A 25,751-nucleotide genomic window follows, 5' to 3' on the forward strand; every position below is an offset into this window, starting at 1 on the left:
AATGTCTCTCTGTGTGGCTACTTTCAAGGGTGGGAATGATGCGAATTACGTTTCACAACTTAATTCAGTGTGTTATGTATCAGTTTGGCCGTATAATTTGCTGCGGTGCAATGTACTCGGTAATATTGCTGTACGGTGCAATGTACTTGGTGATACTGCTGTGGCTCTAGAATACCTGTAGCATTTGTCTCATCCGCAAGGACTCTTGATATTGCATTATACCTTGTTGCTTCAATGGCCCATTTAGGCATAGGATGGCACTGAGGCATCAATTGGTTTTCATTACAGTTCAAGGACATGGCTTAGCTCAAGGTTATGATTTGGTAGACTTGACTATTAAAAAAGATTGAAACTTGTGAGCTGTCAATTGTCTACTTGCAAAATGTAGGTTAGGCGGATTCAATGAATAGTTGCAGTCTGCGAACCTAATTCCAAAATGTATTTACGCTGATGACATTTTCATTTCTACAACTCTCTGTATAAAGGATGTATTCGACCATTTCACATAAACTGTAAAGCTCCCCAACCAAACCAGAAACAATAAAAAGGACAAAACAACGGAGAAGGCAAATTAATTGTCACATTTGATTGATATTTGAACGGGGACATTAATTACAATCCTTTACCTCATTGTTTCAGTCCCCAGCCAATGAACTGTTTGTCTCGATATATTAACAAAGATCTTCTCATGGGATACGCCCACAGCTTGAAGAGTGAGCCATCAACTGAGTCATCTGAATCACTATCACTATCACTATCACTATCTGAGGAAGGTATGGACTCCTCTATTACGTAGTCCACAATCTGGCAAAGGCAAAAGACAACTTCAGAAAACCTTGCAGGACTAGCTATGAGCTGCTTAAGATGGTGAAAAAACAATGTTGTATTGAACTAAGAAAATCTGAAGAGACAGGAACATTTCTTTTCTCCTTACAGTGCTAAGGAGATAGCATTCACAAACCTGTTTAATTGACACAGGCATGATCTGATGTTCATCAGAAATTTTCCCAAAGCATTCATTTGAACACTTGGAATTACTCAGCCAAACAATAGAATTGCACTGCTTGCAAAAGCCCCTCTGGGATGTTACCTTTCTTGAAATTCCTGAGTCAAAACAGCTAGGGTGTATGAAAAAAAATGACACAAAAAGAATTGTTAAGAAAAAAGAAAACAAGCAGATAAAGTAAAGACCTCTCTGAATGAAGACAAATGATAATGCTAGAATAGTCCAAGTGGTCTATTAACCCATGCAACATGGATAAAAACAATGAAACATAGGCGGAATATTATTCTGCCTAATCAAAGTGGGATAGCAGCCAATGGGAATACCTCTATAAGCTCGCTTGAAAGCATCTCTCCAGTCAACACTAGCTGTGGTGGTATTTCCCGGAGTAAAAGTAATTCTCTCCACACCATAGGTAAGCCTGATAATATTTGGGTTGTCACTTGGCCTTCCGAAAAAGTTAATATGCATCGACTGCCACAGATGGTTGTCACTAGCTGCCACACTCCACGACCTGCAAAAGTAGACACCTTTTGATATATCATTCTGATATGGTAATCAGGGGCGGATATACGCGGAGGGAAGGGGGTGTACGCGACCCGGTCGCTCCGGTAGAATTTCATATTAGTATTGGTATTCCACTGATATTTCATGTAAAAAGGGTACATAAATTAAAGTGTGCACCCTGAGTAAAAAAGTTATGGTAGGTGCCACGGTCCAAGTGCTTCCTGCCAGGCCCACAGCCCAGGATCGAGTCTCCTCTCATTCATTTTTAACAAAGCCTATTTTGCTTTTCCTTGTTCCCTCTTTTCTAGATTTTTCTTTTCTTCTCTTTCTCTTAATTTCTTATTTTCATCTTTGTATTCTCTCTCTATACAATTCCATTTTTATTAGTTATTTAGATTATAAAAGTATATTTATTTCTGTTTTCCTTTTCTAAATCTCGAATTTTGAAATTTCAATATGCTTTTAATCATTTTTCTTTTGATCTAGTTAATGTTATTTTTTTCTTGAAGGACCAAACATTTTTAGTTTAGTTATCACGTGTGTATTTATGCACCAGAAAATCTTATAAAGTGAACATTGAAAAATGGACCGAACCGAACCGAGTTAATTCAAAACTGAGCAAACTAGCCAAATGTATACCCTAATTCGACCTCCTTGACTAGAGGTAAGTTTACATTAGAGACAGTGGTACCCGTAACCATCAAATCCTGGATCCACCTCTGATGGTAATTGATTAAATCAGACAGAGGACTAGGTCCTATGTTCAAGAGATGCCTACACTGAATTTATTTGATGCAACCACTTAAGTTGATAAGGAAAGACTCATACCTGCAGACTAAAGAGGCAGTGATAAGAGACGTTAAATCTAAGAAGCCAAATATGTGTACAAGAACATCCTGAGGAAGTTGGCTCCTACCTGGAATGCAAAGAAGCAATACAAAATTAGAATGCAGTGAGCAGTGATACAGAAGTATTGAGCAATATTTTAGAAAAAGGACACCATATTGAATGTTAACATCTCTACAACTGGTTAGCAATTTACTTTACCGTTCCTTATGAAATCTACATTAGCTGAAGTTCAGTTGTGGCATAAGGGTCGGTGGAGGCACTATAAATTCGAGATTTAACTGTTAACTGGAGGATGATCTTTTGCCTTACCAAGTAGTATATTACACTGTCCATTTCTCCGCTAATGTTTTTCCCTTTACTGGGAAGAAGAGAGGTGGAGGAATGTTCTCAACAAATCTCTAAGGACTCTGACACACGAACATCTCTTTCTTTCTTATTTGTTGTTGTGGTGGTGGTGGTGGTTGGGGGGGGGGAGGTGTTTGCATTTCCAGAATTCTGGAAATAACTCTCCTTTAAAGCTGTCCACTCCATTCTTGCAGACATGGCTGCAAGTTGAGATTTAAAAAATGGCCTTGGAGGAATATGCCACTATGGCTGGATAGCAAAGGCAATAGAGCTACAGGTGTCTTAATCCGCAGGGTTTGACAAAAAGGTATTCCATACTGAAAGCACTAAATGTCTATACTGACCTTTATCATTGAAAAGAAATGTTAAATTAAAACTACCTTCTACCATTGGTTGGACCTTCCGTCGCCTCCTTTGAGCAACCATAGCCTGTTTAAATTCAGATGCAGCTAAAACTTTTTTTTGTTTAGGTAATGCAGCCTCGATGCTGTGAAGCAGGCCATTTGCTGCTGATATGGCTGCTTGTGTCTGCATTCTGAAGTGAAAACTTTAATATTAAGGTTCCTTCACTTGAAATAGAAACATATCACTAAATACAGATCAACAACAAACAATTTCATGAACAAGAAATATGTGAACACTAGTATGTTCTTAATGTCAGTAAATTAGGTTATCTATAAGATCTTTTGATTCAGGGACCTGAAAGGCTCAAAGTAGAAAGGATTGGATCTCTCCTTCAACATGGCATGGCTCCATCAAGCCCTTATTACCAGCAAATGCTTATCATTAGGAAAGCAGAAAAAAGATGAAAATGTAGTAGCTAGTGTGTCTTCTATTAAGGTTAACCAACACGTTAGCACAAGTGCTAAGCCCCACGGAAAGTGTTGATCAACTATATTTTTAATTTCTAAACTTGCAAATTTTAGTAAATGCTTCTCTAGTTCTATGCACACCGGAAACTTCGATTCTCAAATGTAATAATCAACAATTCGCTAGTGAGTGAAAAGGAACATATATCAATCAGTAATTAAACATTCTAAATCCTATTAATCCATCAGTCAATTATGCTGCAATTCCCAATTAATTAAGCTAACTACATGAAATCCTCTTTGTTTATAGATAAACTAATTTTACACTGTTTTCCAATCTACCTTGGACGAACTATCCTTTATATACACGGAGTTAAATTTCTATTAATCGAATCAAAGAAAATACAAGGACAAACCTATTAACTATTCAGGTAGATTATGCAGTAGTAATTTCTAATAAAAATCGAAGGAGGAGGAGGAGTGACTTACTGAGGGAGGAGGCGAAAGGCGGCGAAGGAATCCTGAAAGATGAGAGATTGCAAATTTTTGGGAACTTTAGAATATGCATTTCTTAGAATACAGCTTAGCTCTTCACAAGCAATTGGGTAATGATAGGCTCGACTCAACGACTCCTTTAACCCTAGCTTTTCATACCTCTCCACCATTAAACCTCCCATCTCTACTCTAAGATCCAAGCCCACACATGTTTGCTGTGTGTTTCAATGGCCGATTGAAGATCCAAATATGTATGTGTGTGTTGCGTAAAGAGGAGATGGTCGGTTTTTCTGGTTTCGATTTTTTGTGCTCTTCTCCGGATTCCTGACTTTGATTGTCATTAACATGTCAAATTATTGGGAAAATTGCTATACTAATTAGTACTGTAGTATTAACCATCCGCTTAAAGTCTAGTATGGTAATTTAGAAAATACAGTATAATACTACTATAATAGTTTGATTTTCATGATAATGTAATACTCCATACATTTTTTTAGTTTATGTAGCCCTATTTATTTCAATCTGTTTTAAAAAAATAATTTCTTTTTAAATTTAAAAAAATAATTTTTATTTTTAATGAGAAAGTTTTATAATGAACATCCAAGGGGGAGTGTTATAAATATATTATATTATGAATGTTCATTTAGTACTCCGTTGTAAATAAGCTTCCTGAAGAAGCTTATCCATATGGGACTCCACCGTAAATATGTTTATCTATTTAGTACTATATTGGAAGCTTCTTCAGGAAGCTTATCACTTCGGTACCCAGTTATGGATAAACATTATCCCCGGTAGAAAATTATCCATCCGGGTATAATGAGCTTATCTTTTCAGTACCCGGTTATGGATAAACATTACCCCCAGTAGAAGATTATCCATACCAGATATAATAAGCTTATCCATTCAGTACTCCGTTATGGATAAATATTGTTCTCAGTAGAAGATTATCCATATCTGGTACAACAACAGCTTACACAGCAGCTTGTAGCAGCTTACACAACAGCTTGTAGTAGCAGCTTACACAGCAGCTTATAGTAGCTTACACTGCAGCTTGTAGTAGCGGCTTACACAGCAGCTTACAGAGCAGCTTCCTTTCTTCTATAAATAGAAGAGATTTCAGTTCATTATGTACATCAGTTTGAATTCGAATAATATATCAGTTTCTCTCTATACTTGTCTTTACTTTATAGTCTTTATTTTATAACACGTTATCAGCACGAGACTCTGCCATCTCGAGCAAATATTTTGAAAGTATCTGAGGTAAGAACTTTCTTTTCCTAAATAATGTCAAATCTTTCTAAATTTGAATTTGTAGCCCTGGATATATCGGGCAAAAGCTACATGTCTTGGGTGTTTGATGCTGAAATTCATCTTGATGCGATGGGTCTGGTAGACACCATCAAAGATAAAAATCAGGTATCAAACCAAGACCGTGCCAAAGCAATGATATTCCTACGCCATCACCTTGATGAGAGCCTGAAAATGGAATATCTTACTGTTAAAGATCCAGTCATACTGTGGAATAATTTGAAAGATAGATATGACCACCTGAAGATGGTCGTTCTTCCACAGGCACGATATGATTGGACTCATCTAAGGCTACAAGATTTTAAATCTATCAGTGAGTATAATTCTGCTATGTTCAGAATTATTTCCCAATTGAAGTTATGTGGTGATAATATTACTGATCATGATATGTTGGAGAAAACTTTCACCACTTTTCATGCCTCGAATATGCTCCTGCAGCAGCAATATCGAGAGATGGGATTTAAAAAGTATTCTGAACTTATCTCACATCTTCTTATAGCAGAGCAACATAATGGGCTATTAATGAAAAATCATGAAAGCCGACCTATTGGTTCTTGTCCATTCCCTGAAGTGAATGAGACGAACTTCCACCAAGCTAAACGTGGAAGAGGTCGTGGCCCCAGTCGTGGTCATGACCGTGGTCGGGGAAGAAACCCCAATCATGGTAATAATAATGCACCAAAGAAGCCTTCTCACCACCAGCAGTGGAAAAGGAAGGAACAAAAGCATGAAGCGGTGCAAGCGCCAAATGTAGAAAATGCATGCTATAGATGTGGAGGAAAAGGGCACTGGTCACGTACTTGTCGTACGCCAAAGCACCTGGTTGAGCTTTATTAAGCCTCCCTGAAGAAGACAGAGAAAAATGCTGAAGCAAATTTTATTTCTGAAGATAATTTAGACTTCATGCATTTGGATGTAGCTGATTACTTTGCACTCCCAGAAGGAGAAATGTAATCGGTGGTGAATCTGTAGAAATATAAATATTTTAATTTTTGTTATTTGTAATAGATAGTATGGTTATGTAATTGTTGTACATAAAGAAAAATTATGATTTGATAATGATGTTTACTATAATATATCTTATTTATGTCATTTTAAAGAATATGGATAATATTATTAGATCAACTTAAACTCTAGCAGAGTTTGCAAGAAATATACAACCACCAGAAGTAGTTATATTTCATATATCTCATTGTAATTATATTTTGTTAACCACCAGAAGTGGTATATGTCTATGATCACCAGAAGTGATAATTTAGGCTTTCTATAGTTACAATTGAAAATAAGCTACATAAATATTCTCTATATTAAATGCACGCCTCGATTTGCTCCTGAAGTAGTAAATATTTTAAAAGAGGTTGAGGCATCACAATTTGATGTGATTAATGCGCATTCAGATAATTATGTTCGATTTCCTGAAGGATGAGAACTTTTGATAATATTAATCCATTCCCTGAAGTGAATGTGACAATACTAATAAGTCGGGTAAATATGAACGCGCTCTTGATGTGAATACATTACAATTCACCTCCAGAAGAGTTAATATAATTGAGAGAATATATACTCAATATTTCGTATTTTAAATTTGCTCCTGAAGAAGTAACACAGTTGAAATTGCCTCTTGAAGTGGAAAAATATTATAAAGAAGAGTTTTCGTGTGCTTAAACAATTGTTTTACATTGTTTATTTGATTGTGATTTTCTCTCATGACACCAGCAGTGTCTGAGCAATATTTGATAGTACAAAATGTATCAATAACTCCTGAAGAGCTAAATGTTTGCCTAAAGAATACATGACACCAGTAGTGCCAGATAAATATTAGATTGTGGATAATAAATTAAGGCTCTCGAAGAGCTTATATACAAATATGTCATTCATATTATATGATTATGGTCAAAACATATGTTGTAGTAAACCTGAAGTTTACTAATACAAATGGCTATCATATTGAGACTACAAATGATTGGAAGATTGATTATCTTCATGTTTCCACAATCATAGGGGGTAAAATAATATGTATGTGAGAAGTTACCTACCCTTATTCTTTAATTTGTACTATATCATGTATCACAGTAAACCAGAAGTTTACTAAAGCAAAAGTTTATGTCATAGTAAACCAGAAGTTTACTAAGAGATAGCACATGACATGATAAACTTGAAGTTTTCATTTGCCATTTTTAAAATGAGCTATTTGAGAATTCAGATAAGCATATACTAAAGAACTAGAAGATTCTTCAGGAATTCTCATGTGTTGCTTGTTCTCATAATGAATTGATTATACCAGCTAAAGTTGGGACTAAGACCCCTGATTCTGAAATATATAAAAGGTGAATATGGGCCCGTTCACCTATCATGTGAACCACTTATAGGTGCATATATGAGATGGTTACATGTGTAATTATTGTCAACCTGCAGTTTGGCATTTGGAATTGCTTTTCTCGATTAAGAGCATAATTTTCAGATTATGAAATCAAGACAGTTCATCTTGATAATGCTGGTTTATATCCAAGCTGGTTTAGCATTGAATACCTCCTATTAATGTCTAAACCATTGCTTATGAGAACAAAGCTTCATGTGTTGGTCTAAGATTTTCTAAATTGCATATAGCAGCACTTGTATGCATCAGATCAACAATATATGATAAGTCCTCCCTTCACAATTGGTTTAGGATCAGAAACCAAATATTTTTACTATCTTTTGTTGTGTGGTATATGATTAATTTCTCTACCATAATACACAAAGATATGTTTCCCAAAGATGATTGAGGATATATGTTAGTTTTTCTAACATTTGAGGGATTGAATAAACAGTTGAAAAATATGTTATATGAATTGAATTATCATGATCCTCACTTAGAAGATAATTCAAGTCGAATGCCAGAAGCATTTGCTGATCCAAAATTAAATATCATATTTCAGCTGCAAATGCTCCTATTAAAATTAAAGTCCCTGAAGGATAGAGTTTACTGTACGCATGAAGCGTGGTAGACCAATCGGTTCCAAAGGTAACAATCCTTGAAAAATAGTAGGAGCTAATGATCGAAATGATCATAATGAGGAGGAAATAAGCTCTAGAAGAGCCCACGACATAACATTTCATGAAACTCCCGAAAAAGTTCAGGTACCTGAAAATAAAGAAAGTGATGAGATCTCCACAAGTTATGTCGCTTTGGAACTGACACAAAATGATCGTCGACGATATATTTAATACAATATAGTGCACAATATTGTAAACGATTGTGAGGATCGGACTAGCAGTCCAGACACTTGAAGATGTCGTACCATTTAGATACAAGTCTTAACCTATATGACTTATTTGGCTAAATCTATATGAAGATCCTTGAAGGATTGAAAATGCCCGAAGCATATAATTCAAAGTCTTGAGAAATGTACTCGATCAAATTATAAAGATCTTTGTACGGTTTAAAGCAATCTGGGCGCATGTGGTATAATCGCCTTAGTGAATATTTGCTGAAAGAAGGTTACATAAATTATGTTATTTGTCCATGTATTTTTATAAAGAAAATATCATCAGACTTTATTACACTTGTTGTTTATGTTGGTGACATAAATTGGAACTCCAGAAGAGCTCAAGAGGGTCTTAAAAATGCTTTTACATGGACAAAGTGTACCCATTAAGTACACCATTGGATATTCAATCACTTGAAGTGAATAAGGATCTGTTCCAACCTCTAGAAGAGGATGAGGAGCTCCTTGGTCCTGAAATACTCTATCTCGGTGTAGATGTTGCACTTATTTATCTTGCTAATGCTAACAAAAGTGGTGCAGATCGTATTGATAATGCAGATGCAGGTTATTTATCCGATACCCATAAAGCTCGATCTCAAACCGGCAAGCAGGGAGTGAATATGATTGAGATCAGTGATTCATTCGAGAAATATGTGGGTTGGAATGTGAGAAAAGACCCACAATTTTATACAAAGACAATGCTGCATGCATAGCCCAATTGAAAGGAAGATTGATAAAAGGAGATAGAACGAAGCACATTTCACCAAAATTATTCTACACACATGATCTTCAGAAAAGTGGTGACATTGATGTGCAACAAATCCGTTCAAGTAATAATCCAGCAGATTTATTCACTAAATCTTTGCCAACTTCAACTTTTGAGAAGATGGTATACAAGATTGGAATGCGGAGACTCAAATATTTGAAACAAGGTTTTCATCAGGGGGAGTAAAATACGCGATGCACTCTTTTTCCCTTACTAAGGTTTTTTCCCATGGGGTTTTCCTTATAAGGTTTTTAATGAGGCACCTAACAATGCGTCTTACTAAATATGTGTACTCTTTTTCCTTCACTGGAATTTTTTTCCCACGTGGTTTTTTCCAGTAAGGTTTTAATGAGGCACATTATCTTTTTAATGAACATCCAAGGGGGAGTGTTATAAATATATTATATTATGGATGTTTATTTAGTACTCCGTTGTAAATAAGCTTCCTGAAGAAGCTTATCCATATGGGACTCCACCGTAAATATGTTTATCTATTTAGTACTATATTGGAAGCTTCTTCAGGAAGCTTATCACTTCGGTACCCAGTTATGGATAAACATTATCCCCGGTAGAAAATTATCCATCCGGGTATAATGAGCTTATCTTTTCAGTACCCGGTTATGGATAAACATTACCCCCAGTAGAAGATTATCCATACCGGATATAATAAGCTTATCCATTCAGTACTCCGTTATGGATAAATATTGTTCTCAGTAGAAGATTATCCATATCTGGTACAACAACAGCTTACACAGCAGCTTGTAGCAGCTTACACAACAGCTTGTAGTAGCAGCTTACACAGCAGCTTATAGTAGCTTACACTGCAGCTTGTAGTAGCGGCTTACACAGCAGCTTGTAGTAGCAGCTTCCTTTCTTCTATAAATAGAAGAGATTTCAGTTCATTATGTACATCAGTTTGAATTCGAATAATATATCAGTTTCTCTCTATACTTGTCTTTACTTTATAGTCTTTATTTTATAACAAATATATTTAAAAACATAAGTTTTAAAAGTTATTTTTATTTTTTAATTCACTTGAAAAAAAGGGAAAAAAGTAATTCTTTATAATGATAATATATTTAATAATTTCATTTTAGTTACATCGGCGTCATCCTAATGAGCTTTTAACAAAAAAAACTATGCAAGTGTAAACTCATTCAAGAGCTCATAAAAATCATCACTCAACAATTTGTACTGATAATTAATTTCATAGGTGTACTCCAAGGTTTCTCACAAATTTCAGTCTCCTAAAGATTAGTTATGCTCAAGTTTTGCCTGTCTTTACCAGACGGTTAAACGAGTTTTCTCTTCCCCCTCCCTTCTTCTTCTTCTTCTTTTTTTTTTTTTTTTTTTTTGCTTCTGTTCTAATTCCCCTTTCTATAGACAAAGCAATAAATCATATGATCTTCTTGAGGGAAGTCAACCAATAATTTAATCAGGTCAATTCTTAATCTCAACTCAGTGGTTGCAACCAATCTCCCATAGATCATCGATCGAAGGATAAAGGAGGATGGTAGAACTCTTACTAAATCTTGATTACCAAAATTCCTTCTCAACTCTCATGATTCAACATATCCAATCTATACCTAAAATTTGATTTTACTTTTCTTCCTTTCCTTTAACCTCTGAATTATAAGCTAGAGGCGCATATACTTTAGAATTGAATAGCAACAATTTTGCTTGGATTTAACCAGGAGACAATATACCTTGATATTCTCGATCATTCTTTGATTCAAAGCATCGTTCCATCTTAATTGAAAAAGCAAATAACGTTTCAAGAACAAATTTGTGAAGTTTTAAAGTGAAACCTGAAAACAGAAGACTTCAATTATAGAATCTTGTAATCCCTAGGTCACTCATTTAAGCTTAACATCTCTCAGATGCTTGCAACTTAGCTACTTATCTCCACAAGAGGGGTTGCTCTGATGCGGGAGTGGCAAAATGGTTCAAAGAAAACAGTTAACCGTCCATATTATCCACTAAAAAATGGGTTGGATAATAAATTTTTTAAAAATGGATCAAATATGGATAAGAACCATATTATCCATTTAGAAAATGGATAACCAATGGGTCTAACTTTTATATTTGTGAAGCCTCAAATTGGGGATTCCTCAAGTTAGAGAGACTAAGAATTCTCCCAAAAGTGATCATATACAAGAAGTCATGGATAACCGTCGATTAACCCGTTTTTTATCCGTATTAAATATGGGTCGGGGCGGATAATTGATTCGTTTTTTCATTACTCGTTTTCAACCCGAACCATATCCGACCCGACACGCCCGTTTGTCACTCCTACTCTGATGGTAAGCAACTTCCACTTCCAACTAAGAGGTTGTGAGTTCGATTCTCCCCAAGAGCAAGGTGAGAAGTTCTTGGAGGGAAGGATGTCGGGTTTATATTTGGAAACAGCCTCTTTACCCATTGTTGTTGTTGTTAGCTGCTTATCAAAAAATCTTCCCTCCAGACTAGTTATGAAGCAAGTTCAAAATTCAACGCGCACGAATTAAGCTGTTTGATAAAGTGATGGTAAATGAGCCTGTGACAAATCTGTCTTGTGTAACAGAATGTCCTGAAGCCGTTTTGTTTAGGCTCAAGCTCTAAGATGTATAGTATATTAAAAGTACGAAGGCTCTTAACGAATGTGGTTCGCCTTTTTAGATAAAATAGTCATTTGATTATTCTCCAAGCTAATATTTAGGTGTTTGAATTAAATCATATTTATTATTTTTAATTCTTTCCTTATTTGAATTAAATAAGAAGTCCTTTTATTTAGGATTTTAAAATCATTAAAATTTTACCTATAATACATATCAGAAAATACTAAATTAAAACACTTTGTTTACAAGGAAATACCTTAATTTATTGTATTGCTTATTTCCGTCAACTGGATGAAAAGGACTTTTTTTGGTAAAAAATAATATTTATTATAGAATTTGATTTTAAGAAAGTAGGAATTAGCTTTGAAATTCGTCTTATAGCTAATAGGACATTTTTTGATAATCTATCACTAACCCATAGCTAAATTCTACTCAGCAATGAATATTTGCCTTTTAGCTACATAATTTATTATAATTTTTATTTTATTTTCTTTAGTTGGCCTTATCTAGAATACATATTACCTAGACAATTATTTTCATCCAAAGTTAAAACAAAAGAAGGATAAATAATAGATCACTAAGCTATCAAAATTATTTTTGTTGACCAAATAGGACCAATATTCGTCATTTTCAAGAGCTTATATTTTTTAAATTATATTTTATGACTCAAACACTTTAGTTAATAATATTTATATAATTTTAAAATTTTATATTCATTAATATAGAGTACACGAGCAAAGCGCATACCCTAAGACTAGTATTTAAGAAAGAGTTGCATGGCAACAAGTGGCAGAAACTACATTCATATTAAAATGACTTCCCAAATTTCAAAAGAAAATCAAACCTGTGCTGTAAAGTGTCTAAATGAAGAATACATTAGTCCCAGGAAACTCTTGAAAAGTAGTTGATAAATTACACTATAGCATTAACTGTAAACAAGACTAATTTACAATACACTATTACATGGAATCACTATAGATTTGAACAAAATCATAACTTGCTGTGAGATTTCCGAGCCCATGTGCCATTCCAGTTGCCACGCAGAGATCATCTTTGATATCCTAAAAGACTGCTATGGGCTAACCGTCGCTCTGAGCAGAAACAGACTGAATTCTCCTTCCTTCTGCAACCATCCACATACAAACACAAGCAAGCATTTGACAAGCACATTTCATGCATATTCATGTCACACCTCTCAGAAGTGGAGACCAGTTTGGCACAGGGTTCGAGTATCTCTTCCTTAGATTCAGGAGAATGCAGTTTTCGATTCTGAAGGTTGTACCGATCACAGTTATCACCCCTTTCACGAACAATAATGCTGACAATCATTTCTTGATGCATATATTTGACGACCTAAAGGAAATAAGATAACTGCTGCTTCTTTCTAGAACCTCCTTCTCCATAAAGGTCATTCCACTGCTTCAGCTCACTCATTACGGATCCCTCAGAAGCAAAGCTAGCAGCAACCTAGCAAAAGAAGTGATCCATGAAGATCTGTGTGTATGCCAAATTGAATACAACAAAAGAACTGAAGGAAATAAGTCCTTCGCATGCATTATTTGTTAAGTATTGATTTCCAGGTTCTTTGGTTCCACAAAAGAAAGACTACAAAGTGGCCAAGTGCTTGATTATTCCATGCCTTAATCTATATAAAAACAATTCTTGGTTCGTATTGCACTTTTGTGTTAGAAAAACATAATCCTACAATCAGCCACAATATCATCACTAATAATAATGCAGAGCTACAGCTAATTACAACTTCTGTGGAATAAACAGCAAACAGGAAATTTCATTTTCAAAAGCAAGGAGATACTGTAATGTCATGATAGTGCAAAGAACCAATTCTTTATAATATTAGTCCATCCAAGAAATTTTGTGTACCAAAAACAGCAATTTCCTGTCCAAGATGGCCAAAGAGTAGCTTTGGGATCAAATGCTAGGACAAAGGAAAAATTAATGAAAGAACTAAATGCTTCAGATGGTCCAATCAAAGGAGAACAGAAGTATTTTTATAATTTGGTTTAGGATCTTTTTTGTTTTACGCATTAAGCCTCATGGACCCAATATAAGAAATGGATTACCTGATTCTTTGCCTGTCTCATGTCTTCCATGTTTAGAGGCCTCAAAGCAATTACTCTTTCTTCTGTGGCTTCTTCTTTCTCATCTGAGTGATCTTCTGCACTCTGCCCTTCATCAGCTCTCCGCTTCTTTTCCTATGACGAAGAAGAATATATAAGAGAACACGAAGAATACACAATAAAGCAGATAGATAAAAAAAGGTTATGTTGTCGAGAAAAATAGGGAGCTTGAAGCTTGCAGTATTACCATATCTTTCTTTCTCTCTTGTTGTATTAGCTCTCTGACAGGCCGATAAGCTGCTGTTGTGCACAAGTTCTGTTGTTGGAAATTAATGCCTTCAGTTATTTCAAGATAATAATAGGCACATTCTTAAATTATTTTGGAAATAGAACATTACAAACCTTAAGATCACTTCCACTATATCCTTCGGTCATGGCTGCGAGCTCTTTAAAATCAAGATCTTCTACCTTCTCCTTTGCTAGAAGAGTTCTCAAAATCTTCTCTCTATTCTCAGCTGCAGGTAAACCGACCATAATTCTGGCGAACACGAAAACCAAATTTGAGCATTTATATCATTTTGCTATATCATCATAAACTGAAAAAGGTCTCGAAGTTTATAAATGTTTCCTTAACGTCAAAGTATCAATAGGAACCATTGCACAGAGTAAAATATCTGCAAAACTAACTGCCTACTAAACCTTCAGAAGATAAGGCAAGAGCTAACAAAATTGTTACGATGAGCAACATACCTCTGATCACAGAAGACTTTTTGTCACCAGAAAATTAAGAATCGTGCAACTAGTCTAGCAGAAAATAATGTAAAACTAACAGAAACACATAACAAATGCATGAATAATATTTTTGTTGTTCTTCATATTTATGCTCAAAAGAGAAAATCTATGAAGATTACTATAAGAAATAGATCTTCATCCTAGAGTGGAGAAGCTTAAGGGCATCAGCATTTAGTTCAAGCCGCCAGAGAAGGAGATCTAACTTGCTTTCTGCCTCTCTTTTTTTCTTCCTCTTTTTACAAAGCTTCTTTGAGATGTAGAGGATTAGCAGTAAAGTTTCGAAATGCATAACATACTGGTGAAAATGAATTCACACGACTGGAGAACACAATTAAGCTAAGTAAATGATTGGTGTCGAGCTGTAGAAGTACCTGCGCTCAAACCGCCTGATTATTGCTTCATCGAGGTCGAAAGGTCTGTTGGTTGCAGCAAGAACAAGGATACGCTCACCTGGTTTAGTCAATAATCCGTCCCAGTGAGTCATAAACTCATTCTTAATTTTTCGCATAGCCTCGTGCTCTCCAACTCTTGTCCGCTGCCCGAGCATGCTATCAACCTCATCCACAAAAATGATCGTAGGAGAAACCTTCGCTGCAAGTGTGAAAAGAGCTCTGACATTCTTTTCATCTTCCCCAAACCATTTTGAAGTAATGGTTGACATTGAGACATTTATAAAGCTCGCTCCAGCTTCGTTGGCTATTGCTTTGGCCAGCATCGTTTTCCCAGTGCCAGGTGGACCAAAGAGTAGTATACCTCTGCAAGGCTTCAGCAGTCCACCGTTGAAGAGGTCAGGTCTTCTAAGAGGAAGCATGACCAGCTCCTGAAGTGATTCTTTAGTTTCATCTAGAGCACCAATATCCGCAAATGTCACTCCAATCTCATTTGAAGGTATAACCTCTGGTCTTATCCGCTTCTCGAATTCATTGTCAGGAAGAACTTCCTGTAGATACCATATTACACATTAAAGCAAATGGAAGAAGCACCAAATGAAGATTGAATTAACAAACAAAAAATCAAGTTGGGCCAAATAGTCAAAATATATACCAAGACGCAAATCAGAGAGTAAAAAATGTAAGCGCATACTGTGACAAGACAGACATTGTTGAAACCAGTAAATCAGCATTGATTTTTTCAGAGGAATATAAAGACATCCTATAAATTAGTCAACATGACATTTGAGAAGAAAAAGAAAGAATACAGCTCTCAAGATCAACTACTACCAACTGAAAGGTTTAGTAGAGAAGGTTGTTAAAAAAATTCTATCAGGTGCGGCACATACCGGGGCCTTAATCTCTCCATCCTTTTTTGCTGAAGGAACTGATTTTTCAGCCTCGCCCTTACTCTCAGATGTTGGGTTCCCAGACTTTGTTTCAGGCTTTAACCCAATATCCCCAGTATCCTATTTTTGATTGAAAAGAGAAAACAGAATTAATTTCGTCTGAGATAATTCCTCAAGGTTCAACAGAAACACCAAAATGCAAAAGAACCTTGGACGTTTCAGCATTTGCCTCCATTTTGAGGGAGTCTCTGCAACCACTCTTTCCGTCCTGGAAGACATTTAATCCATGGGACAAACTGCACCAGACGAAGCATGGTACGCACATAAACATCAAGTAAGAAAAATAAAAGAAGCTAAATTACTCAAACAAATTGGAAATCTGGCATCTACCTGTTGGATGATATGAGGAGCTTCCCATTTCGATATTCTGGATCCTTGCTGTTCATCAAATGATATGATATAGCAGAGATAACAATTTCCTCTATGTAATTACTCAGCACCACTGTGTCAGCTTGACAGATAGATCCTAGATCATCACATTCGAGGTCATTTGCTGCAAGCACCTCTGCAATGTGATTCTTGTTGTCCTGAAACTGAATCATCTTCATATCCTTATCGAGTTGTGTTTTCCAGTCTGTAAGATGTGTCTCATCTTCAGGGGGCCTAATTTCAATATTGTAAGGAAACAGAAGACCGAGTTTCTCATCTACTTCCTCACAATCATCTTCATGCTCAAACATCCTGGAGCCTAGAACCAACACCGATCCTGACAGCTTCTTCAGCATTCGATCAAAGAGTTTATAAACTCTGGGTGGTTGAAGATGTCTGTCAACATCCCTGATGTAGAGAATAACACGGTTGTTTTCAGAGACCGACACCAAAACCTGCAAGTAACCTCCTTCTTTAGTAAGATTTAAGATGAAACAATCATAACGTGAAAGATACTGAGAAGATCATATGGAATAACAACACAGATACAAGTTTGAAATTAAGAGAAAATTTACTACCTTGTAAAGTGACTGTAAGAAAGCCTTTTCATCTATTGACCAGCTGTTCACCCTCTTAGTTGGAGCTAATGAAAATGAAGAAGCAAGAAATGATCAGAAGATAATCTTCAATCAAATGATTATCCCTCATAGGTTAATCAAAATTCAACATTGTGAAATTGATAGATGCAACTTATGCAAGAGATGAATCTAAAAATCCGTTGCAAGAACACTATATCAGGTAAAGCTGGTTGATGGTTAGATGGGAAATTTGAGGAGATCCTTCAATAAAAGAAACATAAAGATGCAAACCACACTGTAGTAGCAAGATCATGAGAGTAAGAAAATGATACTTTTACATAATTAGTGGATATTCAAATCATGATCCAAATTAACAACTTCACTAACAATTATACATGAACATCATGAATGCAAGCGGACTCTGAACTCCATGCATGACGTGTAACAGGAAGCAAATAGCAGAGCCATGACAAGTAAATCAATTCCCTACAAGCATCCCACCTGGATTTGAAGAACAGGAGTCAGAGCTGATGCTACTTATATCAGAAGAAACAGAAGCGGTCCTGCGATGCTTTATAGAGTTGCTTGCACCTTCCCTATTCCTGTATATCCCAAGGCTAAGGGTTAAAATGAAATGTCAACTCCAAAAACCTGCATTAATGTCTGAATGAGGAATAAGACTAATATACCTTGATTTAGCATCAAACGCAGTGGTTTGCCTTGAAAAGGTACCTGCCAAAAAGAGAATAAAAACTGTATATGAAGAGCATCTGGAGAAGTAAAGCAACATGAAATTATCAAGCCTGAGATTTTAAGTTCTAAAATTCTGATTAGGTCTAGATCGAAATCAGAACCATCAGCATACTGGCTGCGGAGCTCCACGTGAAAGATGGATGTTGAACTTCAGCAATTACTTGAACTTTACATTTCTTGTTTTCTGATCAATTGTTTTAACTTTACACTTACCAGCCTCTGAAAAGTTCTCACGATAAATTCACTCCACCTTAGGACTTATGAAATTAGGATCAGCTTTGATAGCTTTTACTCTTCACGTACAGGACAAAAACAACTTGCTGGTGTTAATGTGGAAATGGCATCACTTCCCACAAGATAAACGTACTGTTAAAGGCTTAAAGCTGGTGTATTATACGACTATTAATATTTCGTAACTCCATAAACATCTAGAACCTCATTTAAATATAACGTATGTGTAAAGAAATCAGCAGATCTGGAGATCAAATAGTTTGTGATTCATATTCTTATATTTAAGTTCAGATATATTCATTAATTTACATAAACAGACACAAATACAATTAAGTGTACCAAATAGTGAAGAACTATGGCCTTTCTTCATATACCTCCATTATTCTCTCTTGCTGGAAGAATTGAGAATGAACCAATCAAACTGGACCAACGTCCCAACATAGACTCTGAGGTTGACCTCTTGAAAGCCTACAAAAGTAAGATTCTGAATCAGGTAATATTCCACTAGGGGTGAAATGATTCCCTTTTACTTATAGTGGAAGTGAATTCAGATTCAACAGTTAAGGAAACATGAATAATGGGCCCCAAGACAACAATATTTTGACCAAATAAGAACATAATTCTTCAAAGATAGTAAAAATTAGTACTTACCGATTCTTTCTTAAAGATGCCATACTTGCTCTGCATCTGCAACGATTGACCCATGAAATAGAATGAATACAAGTATCAGCAGAAGATATGCTAAAGTACTGTAAAAAGAGGCCTTACACAATACCTTTAGAGTGAAGTCAGTTAGATCCAAAAGCAGCAGTTTAGCATCAAAATGATGCGCCAAAGCCTTCGCTAGAGTTTGCTGGTAAAGTTCTGCATTATAAGTATCAAACATAGTTAAAGCGCTAAATGCAGATAACATATCAACTTGGAACAGACTTTAAATGCGAAAGCCATACCAGCAGGCCCTGAAAGCAGTATGGCCCTGCTTGCAGGAGAAAGATTTCTTGTATGTTTAGACACATCTAAGTGATTCAGATGAACGTATGCTGCACTTGTTAATAACACGCGCGTCCGTTCACTGTCAAAGCCATCACATTTGAAGGAGATTATCAAGTGTGAACGGAAACCATCTTCAACATATAGTCGTAGAGATTATCAGAGAAGTAGATTGAGGATACAACAAGTTGGACGTGAACAGATATTTTTGAAATTATCAACTTTTACCAAGATCCTAACTGGAGCCACCACAATGAAATTTAGCATAAGTCTCCAACAACAGAACATTAGGTGAAGGAATGAGAACTTTAGGTGCAAGTGTCAAGGGATAACCAGTACTTGAATTTTGTCAAACAAAAAGCTGTTACATTCTTCTGCTTATTTTGATTCCGCATTCAACAACTTTGCTGTATTGAGAAGAACTCCAGACATGCAACCCATAAAATTCATAGGTTGCAAGCACTAGTGGGTGGCTGGTTATTGTTACTCCATGCGTTTCAATTTAAGTGTCTTATGTTCCTTTTTAGTCGGTTTAGAAAAAGAATGTCACCTTTCTATTTTGTAATTCCAATACTCATTTTACCTTTAGTAACACTTTCTTATGGGAATGACGTGGCATTAGAAGACTAAAAAAATCAAAAAGTTTTTTTCGCATATTACACATACCTTTAGTTTATAAACACAAGCTTCAAAAAATTTCTTTACGTTGTTAAACTTGGTGTTGATCAAACTAAGACATATAAATAAACCGGAGGAAGTATTGTACTTTGATAAGTTAGGTTGTCTATTAATTAGATAACAAAAGGTAAGAGTAAGAAATACACATAGTTGATGCACCCAAGGTGTGGTTAGCGGTCAATTAAGTGAAATAAAAATTGTGAGAGACCAGAATTCAAATCGTAGGGAGGCAAAAAGCACTAGGTGATTGTTCCTCTCCGCTAGTGGACGGAGTTACCCATTACCTAGCTAGTGATATATAACAGGTATATGGTATAATAGTTTTTTTTGATAAAGTAATTTGTTCATTGATGGCATCAAGAAGATGCAGTAGTGCAAAAGAGGTACATGGTATAATATTTGCTCAAGCTGACCTAAAAACTATCGTTATATAATAAAACATCTTCCACCTATATGCTTATTAAACAATCTAGAGAAGAAGAACGAAATCGTTGAAATATATACTCCCTCTGTCTCATTTTAGGTGACGTACTTTCCTTTTTAGTCCATTCCAAAAAAGAATGATTTTTTTATTAGAAAACATTTTAGCTTTAAACTTCAAATTTACTCTTAATAAAATAATTTATCGCTATAAAAATATTTATTAAGGCATGTTTGAGATCACAAGTTTCAAAAGTCTTCCTTTATTTCTTATAATCTGTCCCTTTTAAAACACAACCACATAAATTGGGACGGAGGGAGTAAGCTTTAATTGCAATATCTTGCCACTGTCTTAGTATCAGCAATTTCAACTTGAACCAGACCATAAACTAGTGTATATGAAAGTGTCGGATCATTTTGGGCTTAAGATTTACCACGACCAACAATTTTGAAATCACCAGTTTTACCAAATTCATAAAATTTGGAAATTCAAGTAGTAGTTGCAAGTTTGCAAGTTTCATGCTATTACTAATTATTACTAATGGACCTTTGAGCACCAGAGTAGTTTGCTTACTGAAGGGCCAATTTTGAAAAACCATACATCATAAGAGTAAACAAGTTACGAACAAAGTAAAATTATATAAAAAAAAATATAAAATCGTTGATTTATCTAAAAAGCAGCTGTTTTTATTGAAGGACTAAAAACTGAGGGGAACAGATACAAAACAAAAAATAAATTTAAAAAGAAAAAAAGAAACAAACTTTCAATAAGAAAATTAAAAGAAAAAATTGCAGAGAAATCTCAACTTGAAAATTCCAAATTCGAAAAGAAGCATCAATGGTGCGCGCAATGCATTACAGGTGACAGGACTACATCACGTAGGCTTAACACAATTAAATCATGAGATCCAGGGAATTAATATAAAATGATCATTTACGAAAAAACAACAGAAAAAGAAATTGAAACATAAACAACTATGTTCTGCAATTATTTGTATAGCACTGATAAGTTTTTTTTATGTATATGCATTTGACAGATATTAAGCAAATTATCAACAAAAAAAACCGAAGATAGAAAAAATGGCGGCTTTGTCAAAAAACTGTTACCTGAGAAAATAAGGGAAGTCCTCAAAGGAGACTTTGGTATGCTTGCCGTCAACGATGAGCCGTCGAAGTTCCTGCTCGATTTGGTCGGCCGTTATCCCTTCCGCCGCCGAATTACCACCGGTCCATTTATTAACAGCCTGTCCTGAAGCCAATCCAAGCCCTACTCCAACCCCTACGCTCAATGCCGATAACAATACGTGCTTCTGTTCCATATTCACGCCAAAGATAGATCTGTTTTTGTTTTTGTGTTGTGATCCTCTGCTCTATAAATAAAAAATAGTTCCAAAATGTTGAATTGAAACAAGTTGAACGTATTTCTTTTATATAAATGTCAATATCAAACAAGCAATAATGGGGAAAATGTGAAATAATAATGTACGGGAATGGAGAAGAAGGAAGTTGGAAAATGATGGAGAGAGAGAGAAAGTGAAATGGGTCGTATATACGAAAGGAAGGAGACGTTGGTGGATTCTGCCTTAATAATAATGACAGGTAATGAAAAAACAATTAACAACTTGATCAATTGATCGATCCCATTGCGACTGCGCGCTGTTTTTCTCTCTGTTTAATTTGTTTCTTTCTTACACGCAGTGTTGTCTCAATTTATAGAGTTATGAGAGATGAAATCGGAGCCCCATTTGAAAGCTCTTTTTGACCTTTTGACTCAATGCTCCAACCTTTTTTTTATAAAAAAAAATGTTTAAAATGTACAACTCGGTGGCTATTAACTATATCAAGTAAACACCTCATAATGACATGGCAAGTTACGTGCATGAATGGACGGTTCATAATGACATGGCAAGTTAATAGCCACTTGAATTGTTTAAATGATAAAAGAGCCAATTGAGGTGTCTGGACGATCGTTGAGCACAACTTAAAGGACTGATTTATGTATTTCGCCTAAAATATTATTTCCACAACTAAGAGATGTGATATAGAGAATCTACTCCAATACAACTATTAGTGACTGTTAGAACACATGGCCTATGATTATACGATGATAATTTGACTGTTACTTCAATAATCCTTCCTTTTTTTTAAAAAAATGTTTACTTCTTGATTTTGGACTACTCTCTTACTACTTTTCTTAGGAACGTTATTGATCGTTGCTTTTCCAATGCCCTTTCCCTCCGTTTTTTGTCTAGCACATGTGCTCAAAATAACATATTTGCTTCTTTTTTTTTTTTCCTTCAAAAACTTATTTTTTTCGTTACCGAAATAGGGAGAAGCATTTTGTCTTTTTCGTTTTTTTCATTTGGCACTTCTTTCGTCCAGTTATGATTTTCATTGTTTGACTCGGCATGACTATGTTACTAAACTACATTTGTAAAATAATTTTTGAGAAAATAAATTAACATAAACATAAATGTAAATGAAATAACAAAAATAATTCGAGTCCACTGAATTTACAGTGTTTCCTTAAGGAATTTAATCCCCTCCTAATATCCAAGGTTATGGATTATTTCCTCCCAGGATAGAACGAATTACACACTGGTGTAGTGGTACTTCAAACCCCAGTATTTCACCGAACACAAAGTTCGGTAGCAAATCACACTTACTGTTGTTTTCTTTGAAGTTAAAATATGTAGAAGAAAGGAGAAGAACTCAGAAAATCCGTATGGAAATTCTGAGCAGAATAGTCTTGTATTTATAGCCAAAGTTGGGCTGAAATCTGAAGAGGTGCAACTCTTCAGAATGACTGTTTATGCAAAACGGCCACAGCATAAATGCCATAACATAAATGGCTATTTACTCAACAATAAAGAGGAAAAATTGAAAACAAATATTTAATAACATTTCTGTTAATATTTTACTATTAACAAATAAATTTGGTCCAAAAAATTAATCAATCAATCGATCATTTGACCAAATCCAAATTCGAATCTGAATCCGAAGCCGAAGCCGAAGCTGAAACCGAGCCGAGCAAGCGACGACGACGGCGGCGCGAAGCTTGCCTTCTTCTCAACTCGTTAAGAGCTAGAAGAAGACCAATTGCTTATATACCCATAAAAAAACCTCTTCCTCTTCCTCTTCCAATATGGGACAATGTCCCTTTGCCAAGGGGGAAGCTTAAAATTTCACTCAAAAATTTCATTTCCCTCCATTTCCCATTCACCCTCTTTTAAGTATTTAATATACTTAAATACATAAAATCCCAACAATTCCCCACATGAATAGGGAATGGCTATATCATGGAAACATGGATGAAAAATTGTGTAATTCACAAGCAAGGATTAATTGCATCTAGATAAGTAGGTTTCCCTTTGAACTTTCCGTAGTGAACTTATGTCGGATATACTCGATCAATCGGTAGATTTGATATCTTTGAAATGTCGAACTTTGGTGTATACTTAGACAACCACAAGTCACACAACCAACCCTTAACTATCTTTGGTTTTCATTGTTGTGTTCATTTCACCCATGAACACCGTCTGGCTTCATAAGTGCATAGAGAACTGGCATTGCAAGATTTTCCTTGAAGCGACTAACACTTCACACTTACATAGGTGATTCATAAACGTCTCATCCCGTAGATATACTATTTGATATACCCCATATCAAATTTAGAAATCATTAAAAAGCCTTAATGTTTTATCCTTGGTACTTGAACATTGTCTCATCACGAGAATGGACCAAAAGTTTAGTTGACAATATTGAACCGCCATTAATGACTTTGTTTGATCTTCTTGAACCTAGATCTTGGGATCTCCAGTCTTCTAGGTAGAATTACCGCCACTATGACTTGTTCTCGGCCACAGTCTCATTCCCTTTGATGATTTTTCAACTACCTCTCTAGTTAGGCCTTTTGTAAGTGGATCCGACACATTATCACTTGACTTTACATAATCAACCGTGATAATTCCTCTAGAGAGTAATTGCCTAACGGTTTATGTCTTCGTTGTATATGATGGGATTTACCGTTATACATAACGTTCCTAGCCCTTCCAATTGTCTCTTGACTATCGCAATGTATGCATATTGGTGCCAACGGTTTGGGCCAAAATGGAATATCTTCCAAGAAATTCCGGAGCCATTCAACTTCTTTACCGGCTTTATCTAAGGCTATGAATTAAGCCTCCATTGTAGAGTGGGTAATACAAGTTTGTTTGGACGACTTCCAAGATACCGCTTCTTCACCAATAATGAATACATATCCACTTGTGGACTTGAAATCAGTTGATACTGTGATCCAATTTGCATCACATTATCCCTCAATGATCGCAGGATATTTACTGTAGTGCAAAACAAAGTTCTAGGTATGTACTAAATACCCCAAAACTCATTTTATGGCCATCCAATGAGATTGACCTGGATTGCTCGTATATCGACTCAATTTACTTATAGCACAAGCTATATCTGGTCGTGTACAATTCATGATGTACATTAAGCAACCCAACACACGAGCATAATCCAATTGTGATATGCTTTGGCCTTTGTTCTTTGCTAATGCAAGATTCATATCAATTGGAGTCTTTGCAACTTTAAAGCCCAAGTGCTTGAATTTTTCAAGTACTGTCTTAATATAATGAGATTGTGACAATACCAGACCTTGAGAAGTCTTATGGATCTTAATTCCTAGAATTAAATTAGCAACTCCCAAGTCTTTCATATCAAACTTACCAGTTAGCATGCGCTTAGTCGCATTTATGTTGGCAATGTCATTACTCATTATCAACATATCATCCACATATAAGCAAGCAATGACTATGTGATTTGGAACATTTTTAATGTACACACATTTATCACATTCATTTATTTTAAAACCATTTGACAATATTGTTTGATCAAATTTCGCATGCCATTGTTTGGGTGCTTGTTTTAGTCCGTAAAGGGACTAACAAGTCTACATACCTTCTTTTCTTTACCTGGAACCACAAACCCTTCAGGTTGTTCCATGTAAATTTCTTCCTCCAACTCTCCATTTAAGAATGCTGTCTTAACATCCATTTGATGAATTTCAAGACCATACACTGTAGCTAACGCTACTAACATTCGTATGGACGTAATTCTTGTAAGTGGAGAGTATGTATAGAAATAGTCAAGACCTTCTCGTTGTCTATACCCTTTGACCACAAGTCTTGCCTTAAATTTGTCAATAGTGCCATCATCTTTTATTTTCCTCTTAAAGATCCATTTAGAACCCAAAGGTTTATTTCCAAGAGGAAGATCAACCAATTCTCATGTATGGTTGTTCGGTATGGATTCTATTTCACTATTGACTGCCTCTTTCCAAAACAATGATTTCGAAGAAGACATAGCTTCTTTAAATGTTTGAGGTTCATTTTTTCAATAAGAAAGTCACAAAATCTGGTCCAAATGAAGTAGACGTTCTTTTACTACGTCTTGGAACCTCCTGAATAAATGTACTTTCTTTTGTTTCTTCCCGAGGTCATTTAGATCCTTCACCAATCGACTCACATTCCTTTTTATACGGATATATATTTTCAAAAAACTCAACATTATCTGATTCTATAATCGTATTATTATG

The 25,751-nt window shown here is 35.5% G+C and overlaps 2 protein-coding genes across 2 annotated transcripts; both read right to left on the bottom strand.

The window, feature by feature from the left end:
• Positions 1-560: 560 nt before the first annotated feature.
• On the bottom strand, positions 561-4,453 carry LOC104217119 (F-box protein At5g52880). The gene is made up of 6 exons (XM_009767272.2): positions 4,003-4,453; positions 3,085-3,239; positions 2,339-2,426; positions 1,330-1,517; positions 962-1,104; positions 561-804 (listed from the first exon to the last, which is right to left on the bottom strand). The coding sequence occupies exons 1-6, from the start codon at positions 4,188-4,190 to the stop codon at positions 628-630; spliced, it is 939 nt and encodes a 312-aa protein (XP_009765574.1). The 5' UTR covers positions 4,191-4,453; the 3' UTR covers positions 561-627.
• Positions 4,454-12,714: 8,261 nt separating this feature from the next.
• On the bottom strand, positions 12,715-21,840 carry LOC104246700 (uncharacterized). Its single transcript, XM_009802575.2, has 16 exons — positions 21,263-21,840; positions 19,018-19,139; positions 18,843-18,931; positions 18,719-18,754; positions 18,442-18,535; positions 17,773-17,815; positions 17,585-17,685; positions 17,084-17,148; positions 16,467-16,960; positions 16,285-16,372; positions 16,077-16,196; positions 15,169-15,737; positions 14,408-14,543; positions 14,253-14,321; positions 14,009-14,140; positions 12,715-13,394 (listed from the first exon to the last, which is right to left on the bottom strand). The coding sequence occupies exons 1-16, from the start codon at positions 21,472-21,474 to the stop codon at positions 13,281-13,283; spliced, it is 2,484 nt and encodes an 827-aa protein (XP_009800877.1). The 5' UTR covers positions 21,475-21,840; the 3' UTR covers positions 12,715-13,280.
• Positions 21,841-25,751: the final 3,911 nt, after the last annotated feature.

This window comes from Nicotiana sylvestris, chromosome 3, assembly GCF_000393655.2.
Source record: "Nicotiana sylvestris chromosome 3, ASM39365v2, whole genome shotgun sequence".
In the NCBI taxonomy this organism is placed as follows: Eukaryota; Viridiplantae; Streptophyta; class Magnoliopsida; order Solanales; family Solanaceae; genus Nicotiana; species Nicotiana sylvestris.